This window comes from Antrostomus carolinensis, unplaced genomic scaffold (assembly GCF_000700745.2).
Source record: "Antrostomus carolinensis isolate BGI_N321 unplaced genomic scaffold, ASM70074v2 scaffold8696, whole genome shotgun sequence".
NCBI classification, from domain to species: domain Eukaryota; kingdom Metazoa; phylum Chordata; class Aves; order Caprimulgiformes; family Caprimulgidae; genus Antrostomus; species Antrostomus carolinensis.
Genome location: NW_010322514.1, coordinates 60,620 through 68,363, shown reverse-complemented (window position 1 = coordinate 68,363; position 7,744 = coordinate 60,620). Strand labels below are relative to the sequence as shown.

The following is a 7,744-nucleotide window of genomic DNA, read 5'->3' as shown; positions in this document are numbered from 1 at the left end:
CTGGCAGCCTCTCGGGGACACCTCGTCCCCTGCCGCTGCCTGTGGGGTTGCGCGTGAGACATGGTGGTGGCAAGTTGGTGGGTCCTTCCCACCCCCAGACCCAGCTCACTGCTGGCACCTGGAAGGGAGATGGGAAGGAAAGGAGGCTCTGGAAAGCTGTCGCTGTGGGATGAGGTTGGATGTTCCTCAGGAGAAGTTTTGGGCTCCAGAGCTGATGACTGCCTTCTCTTACCCTGACATGTTTAGACATCAGGTCAACCTCAGGCTTTCCACCCGCATTTGTTCCATGCTTGTTTCTTTCTTTTTCGATCACTTTGGAGCGTCAGGAACTATTTCACTATTAGGTTGAGTGCTGGATGACGTAATTAAAATTCAGAGTAATTCAGAGTTCTTGTTAGCTAAGTAGCTTTGTGATGACAAGCTAAATGTCACACATTTCCTGGTCTTCAGCTCCCAGCCCACTGTCCATGGAGAGCGAGTTTGGGTTTTTTTAACAGCTTCATGGGTCCTGGGCTCTACTCCACTGTCAGCTGGTTGTGTTTTTATTTTGGTGGGGGTTTTTTGTTTGTTTTTTTAAAAAAATCCTGACATTTCTTTTTTCAGGACTGTTCTCAAATATCTGGTTATGGCGAGGTGTCGCTGGAGCCCTTACTGGTGCTGTCATTTTGATATTGTGTATTCAGTTTGGTAAGTGTGTAAATCATTTAAAAAGAAAATACAATTAGCCTTAGAAATTAACAGAGTTTTAGGTTGTCAGAAGTCCCTCAAAACCTCAAACATTTTATTGAGACCTTACCTTATCTCAAAGTTAAATAGATGTCTCATAACGTATTGTTTAAAATTGCTGTCAAGTGCTGGAGAAATTACTCTGCTATTGCAGTGGTGTTAGGGAGTGCTCAGTTTAGTTTTAGTGCACTTCTGGCATTTTGGTTTATAACCTCACTGTCCAAGTTCAAGAAAACAAGTAACAGATGGAAGTTCATTCTTTGCAACCAATCTGTAGTCCTTCAAAAAATGACAGTGTAATAAACAAAGCTATTTTGCAACACTTGCAAAAACTGTAGGTCAGAAAAATTGAAGTTGTAGAAGAGTCCTTGGAGGATATATTATCACCTTCTCAGCTACCTCTACCAGCCTGTCCCTGATCATCACTCTAAAGGTATGTCAGCAAACATAAGGGTGCAGGAGCCAGAGTATATAATTAGTTCACAATAATTATTTCTGCTGGGCAGAACTAATAACACTATGGTTAGACTTAGATTATTTAAGACGATGCAGTCAGAAAGCAAGCTAAAAAGCTCCAGAAACCTTTTTCAGTTGGAAGAAATAGGTAGATTGTTTTTTGTCTTTTCACAGTAAACCGTTCTTCAGCCAAAGATTTTCCTGTCTGTCCTTCCCTGGAACTCTGTCCATCAGGTTGGCTGTATTTCCAGAGGAAATGCTACTACCTCTCGGAGAGTGAAGCCAACTGGAACTCCAGTCAGAGCCTCTGCTCTTTGCACAATGCTTCCCTCCTGGTGATTGAAAATCATCAGGAACTGGTAAGGGAACAAAAGGGGGGTCCTGGTTTCACCCCATCTCACTTTTAGGGAGCTGCACAATGAACCAGTGTGTTCTTCCAGCCTCTTTAGCTGAACGGTTTGAAAGCTGATGCAAAGATCATGACGAGTCACAGCTTGCAGAAAGCTATGTGCCTCCTGTCCCTGCAAACATGAGTTTAGCAGTTGATGTTTTAGAAAATGACCGAGGCTTATCTGAGTTAAATTAGATGTTGCTCACCGCTATAAATATGCACATTGAAGGCAGCTGTGAGGGTAAGCGCTGTTGTGTCTCATTTATCTTTAACTAGACAACTGTTTTCTCCTTTCAAGGTAGGTTAATGACAACCAAGTTGGTAAATATGTTAATCTTGATCTTTGGAGTTAGGAGATAGTTATCCTAACCACAGTTTGGAGCATCTTTTTGTGTATTTTACTACGATGTTAAGAAAGATTCCACCTAGGAGAATAAGTTCTTCCATATCTGTTACAGACCTTGATAGCACTTGCTGCAGTATTTTAAAACAGCCTTTCTCCAGAGTAGAGCACATCACAGACACCAGTATAATGGGCATTCTGGATGCAGATGCCAATCCAGTTGCACACGCAGTGCCAAGGATCTTCCTTTACTAATCTCTAAAACGTGTTCCGCAAATCCTTGCTAGCTGATAATAGTCAGTATGACAAACACATCAGAGATGGAGAAGTGCGTTACCCACAAAGGTGTTTGTTGTTCTTTGAAACTTTCCTTGTGGAGAGACAGTAAAACGATGCATTTATAGTTCCACAGCAGTTCTTAATATTCAGTAGTACACTTGTGTTCTTGGGGCATTTTTATTGCTACAATATCTGAGTGCTGCAGGGATCCTGTCTCAAAATTAATCCACTTGATTTCTGATTAGTTTTAAGTTCTTTTTCAGTTTTGTGGATCACACAGATCCAGATGCTGCAGTACTCTGTAGATTTAATTTTTAATGTTTTATCTTCTGGGAGAAAGGCAAGATCATTGTTTTGCTTTCTAGCCCTTGTATTGTGCTAACTGGACTGAAAATGCAAAACTTCTTTTCTCATATTGGTTTATTCCTACAGAGTTTTATGGTGAAGATAACAAAGCAAGACCCATGGATTGGACTCTATAAAAGAAATGAAGAGTTCTTTTGGGTAAATGGGAGAGCATTAGACAATAAACTGTAAGTTGATGTTGAGGGGTTTGCTGGTGATACTAGATTATAGGGGAGTATGAGAGGATAACTAATACAGATATAGACAACAACTTCAAAGAAATATATGTAATGATGTTGAAGAGATGACTATGGAGAGAGCATGGAATACAATAAAGATTTAATGTAGCATTGTTAAAACTGTGATGGATGATAGTTAGGAGATAAATTTGTAAAGTCAGGTTCAGAAGCAACATGAAAGGCAAGCTACTGGTAACAGAGAGTAGCAAAGTTAAAGTTAAACCAAGAGACCACCAAGATATCAAAGCAACAGGGGGAGGAATGAGAGATTACAATAACACAAATTCCTCATTATAGAATATATTTTGCAGAAGTGCAAATGTGCATGCAACCTGCATGAGGTTTATAGCAAAGATATTTGGGAGGCTTCTAAGAGATGTTTTCATACTTCTTGTAGAATGTGCCTATAAAAAAGGCAGCTGGAGGAAAAGGTGAAACTATGAATTTATGTTTCATGAGCTGCTCTGTGGTCATGGCTCTGTGTTCTGTCCCACTGGTGTCAGGTGTGGGGCAGTTTGTTCCTCCCACCGATGGCTGTTCCATCTCAGAGACTGCTACTTCTCATCCTGAGGCAGATACTGACAGGGGTTGATAGAATTACCAGTGAGAATAATAAGCATTGAGATTTCACAGGTCTGAAATTAACAGTGGAAAATCTAAATACTCTTAAGCTTGTGATCGTACTAATGGTGTGTGACTATATTCAGTTTATCCCCAAAACTTGAGGCCTTGATCTGACCTTAGCATTTAATGTGAGAGGAGAACAGCATGTAGGCATCCCAAGTTGAAAATTGCAGTCCTTCCCACTCTTGCTTATCACGTGCTTGTAATACAAACATCCACTCATGCTTTCATTTTCAGTGTTGAAGATCTTTACATTCTTAGACTTCTGCCTCTGTGCGTGCCTCAAACTGCTCCTCCTGTCTTTAGAAGGGTGATCATCTTGATGTCTAAGCTCAGTTGCTATTAGAGTCGTGTTAACACTGGTGGGGATTTGTCCCTTGGCTTTTCCAGAGACCCTGCTGGTTTGGTTGACCTATTCACGGAACACTGTAAGACTTTGAAAATTGAGTTGGTGAAGGAGACCCTGACCTCTTACGTAGGGACACCTATGGTGTGGAAACGGAGATTCACTTCCTGTTTTCCACCACCCCCTTAACCAGAATGCCTTGTTTGGTTCTGAGGAAGAGAGAAATGAGAGAGGCATTTGTTTCACAGCTTCTGCTGGAACTTTTTGGCTGTACAGAAGGATGTGGGAGTCAAAGGTAGAGCCAGTCTTGATAGCACAGCATCCTTGAGAAGGCTAAACCTGAATTCCAGTCTCTCCTTTAAGGGTGTATTTTACATTAAGCAACCACTAGACAAGGTGCAGGAGTACTGTAAGTCCTAGATTTTGTATTCTGAGGGCCAAGTCCCATTAAAAAAGACAGTCTTTGTGGTGGTCTCTTCAAAGCACAAGCTATGATCCTCCTGTGATGCCTGGCCTGTGGTAAATCAGGCGTTGTACAAAGGGAACCTTGATCCCTTTGGTTCCCTTCTCTCTATTGCATTATTTGATTGTGGGTGTCAAAGTAATCGTGTCTCTCATTCTCCCTTACAGGATTGAAGTAAAAGGCTCTGGAAACTGTGCCTATCTTGAGTCAAAAGGAGTCTCGGCCTCTGGGTGTTATTTAACAAGGAAGTGGGTCTGTAGCATGACTATTAACTTGGCACAGTAAAGGTGGATGAAGCCACCAACCCTGACACTTAGGGCTGTGATATGATGTCTACACAAGCTAGGTCTATACTCTGGGAACACGTCTCAGCTCCTCCCTGGAGGTGAATGACTTTTCTGGTAGCCAGAACTCTCCACCCATGGAGGAAGCCTCTGTTTTTAAAAGATATTTAAAAGCCTTGCTTTGACGTCATGATAAGTCATTTCCTCACCCCATTTTTCTAGCTACTGCTCAGCCTGTAGTTTCTTTTTGTTGTGTTATCAGTATTTCTTCCATTAACTCTTCTCTTGTGGGATCCTGAGCAGCTGCTCTTTCTTTTCCTTTTTGGTATGCAGTTGTGGAGGTATTTGTTCTGCTTTTCCCTTCGCCCAGCTCTGTGTGCAGGGATGGGCTGTGGCGTGGATCCGCCTGAAGGTCTGCCGGTGCCTCTCGGATACAGGGCGATGCAAGAACTGAGCACTGTTGTTTTAAACAGGATCATTGTGGATTTCACTCCCCTCATTTGCTGGGATGCATGTAGCTGCACAGCACCCAAAGTTCTCCTTCCCACAGCACTTACCTTAGCCAAAAAGCATCAGAATAGATATTTATTTACCTGAGCATCTGCACTGATGGGGAAAAAGTGTTTGAACTGGAAAAGTAATAGTGAAGCTCTAGGCATTAATGTTGTAAAGTTAGAAATCGTCCTCAGTGCAAACAGGCAAAATCGTGAGTAGAGAATAAGAGAATGAACAGCAAAGGATGTTTCTCTGTGGTTTCCTTGTGTCCTGTGCTTGTCGGAGCATGAGGCTTCTGAACAAGTGGTACATTTCTGAATGGACAATCAGTGTTTTGTTCTGTGTGTGATCATGTTGCTTTCAGCAGCAGCACCCAGTGCTGTTGAATTGTTGTGAGCCTGAACAGAATTCGGGCAGAATCCTAGAATCACTTGGTTGGAAAAGACCTTCAAAATCATCAAGTCCAACCATACCTGTCCACTACTAAACCATATCTCTAAACATCTCATCTGCCTGTCTTTTAAATACCTCCAGGGATGGTGACTCAACCACTTCCCTAGGTAGCCCGTTCCAGTGTCTGACAACCCTTTCAGTTAATAAATTTTTCCTGACATCCAATCTGTACCTCCCTTGGTGCAACTTGAGGCCATTTCCTCTTGTTGTATCACCTGTTACTTGGGAGAAAAGACACACACCTGCCTCACTACACCCTCCTTTCAGGTAGTTGTAGAGAGTGAGAAGGTCTCCCTTCAGCCTTCTTTTCTCCAGGCTAAACAACCCCAGTTTCCTCAGCCGCTCTCCATAAGGCTTGTGCTCCAGACCCTTCACCAGCTTCACTGCCCTTCTCTGGACACGCTCCAGTGCCTCCAGATCCTGCTGAGCTCTGTCCACTTGTGTCTAGCAGGTACCCTAAAGCGACGTTTGACCCAGAGGAAACAAAGCAGATTATTTTCTTGGAGGGACTATTCCTACTGGGTTTCTAGAGAAGGAAGAATGGGGAATTTTTATGTATAACAGGGCAAAATACTTCCCTGTTTGGAATAAAATCTGGAAAACTGTTTTTCTTATGATCGGGGTGCTACATAGAGGTATTTAAAAGACGTGTCAATGTGGAGCTTAGGGACATGGTTTAGTGGTGGACTTGGCAGTGTTTGTTAGGTTTATGGTTGGACTTGATCTTAAAGGTCTTTTCCAGTAGAAATGATTCTGTAGAGAGGACTATGGACTCTGCAGGACTTCTTAAAATAGCAAGTGGAGCCATTTTTGGAGGAGCCACTAGAGCGCACTGTAGTTTCAGGGAAGGGAAGATAATTGTGTCTTCTCGTGTTTTATGAATGTAAAACGGCACCATGTTTGATGGGTTATTTGGAGTCTTGTTTCTTTGTCCTATTTGTAATTATTTTTGTCATTTATGCAAATTTCAATTGCTGCCTAGTTTTGTTCAGTATCTTTTATGTTTCATTATTTTCTGACAGTAGAACTTCACTGTAACAGGACCGTGCAGTATGGATATTGTTACCAACTTGTGACTTTAAGATGTTTATTTATATATGATCACTAATTTTGCTGAACTACACTTTTAAAAATTGCTTGTATTCTTTATAGACACAGTAACAGGACTCTACAATATGAACAGCCTAATAATCTCTCTGTTAATTTATATGTAACTAGTTGAGGGGGGTTATTCTTTAATGTTTTTAAATTAACTAGCTCTGAAAAATATGGTATGTGCAATAGTCCTGAAAAGATACTGAATAAATATTGTTACAGAGCCTCTGAATTGCAGTGGTTTATGTCTTAATATTGTGCCATTAAAAGTAGTTTTCAGCTCAGGCACCATTTGAGTGGGGTGGGGGAATCACCAGGCTGAAGCAAAATAACATTTTTCAGGTTTTGAATATGAAATGAACTTCAATAAATGTTGTTGAAGTTGACATTAAACAAGACGTTTGACCCAAAAAAGAATTCATTTCATTTTCTAACACTTCTAACACATTTTCACATTTCGAAATGTGTCAGACTTTTAACAAAAGCGTTTAACTGAAATGCTGAAATACTTCTGTGGAGATGCTGAAATGTGCATAGTGGAACACGCACAGTACAGTGACTTTGGAGGGAAACAGAATTTTCTGCAGTTCAGTATTGCAAATGTTCCCAGTGTTTGCATTAGGGGTATCCTAGAGGTACATTTCACAAATTTGGTAGAAATTGTAAGGGTTAAGGAATATTTTCATACCATGTTGTGTCTTACCCTTTCTTAATGAGCTAATTTAACTGAATGGTTCCTTTAACTACAAAATAATGTTGCTCTTACTTTTCTTTGGATTAGTGTCAACTATGGATAGAGTCCAAAAAATGTGACGTTTTGGTTCTTAAAGGAGGTTTTGAAGAAACTGTGAGCACAGTACGTTACAGTGAAAGCTCCTGACTCTTAATGGGTACAATTCGCATCTTTAGTATCGAGAGTTTGTAATGCTAAGAAATGAAGGGTCAGGCTGCAAATGCTTTAATCAGAGTGGGACTTAATGCAAGTACTTCACTTCAATGGCCTTTTTTTTTTTTTTTTAAAGTGGTGGAATTGCTCAAGATTTAGTGACTGCTTAAAATGTAGGTAAGAGCTTCAGTAAGGCCCTGCAAAACCATGTTTAATTATGTTAGTAATAGCGAGAATGCTATGTTTCACTAATACTGTTAAAACCTAAACACCACAACCAATTTGAGAGAAACCAACTCAGGAATTTAAGTTTTTCTTG

At 40.9% G+C, this 7,744-nt stretch overlaps 1 protein-coding gene across 1 annotated transcript; it reads left to right on the top strand.

Moving 5' to 3' along the window:
• Positions 1-603: 603 nt before the first annotated feature.
• On the top strand, positions 604-4,497 carry LOC104526721 (C-type lectin domain family 2 member L-like; the record flags this gene model as incomplete). Its single annotated transcript, XM_010170259.2, has 4 exons — positions 604-687; positions 1,357-1,541; positions 2,628-2,728; positions 4,380-4,497. Coding segments are annotated over 4 exons (488 nt in total), but the record flags the coding sequence as incomplete, so codon positions are not given.
• Positions 4,498-7,744: the final 3,247 nt, after the last annotated feature.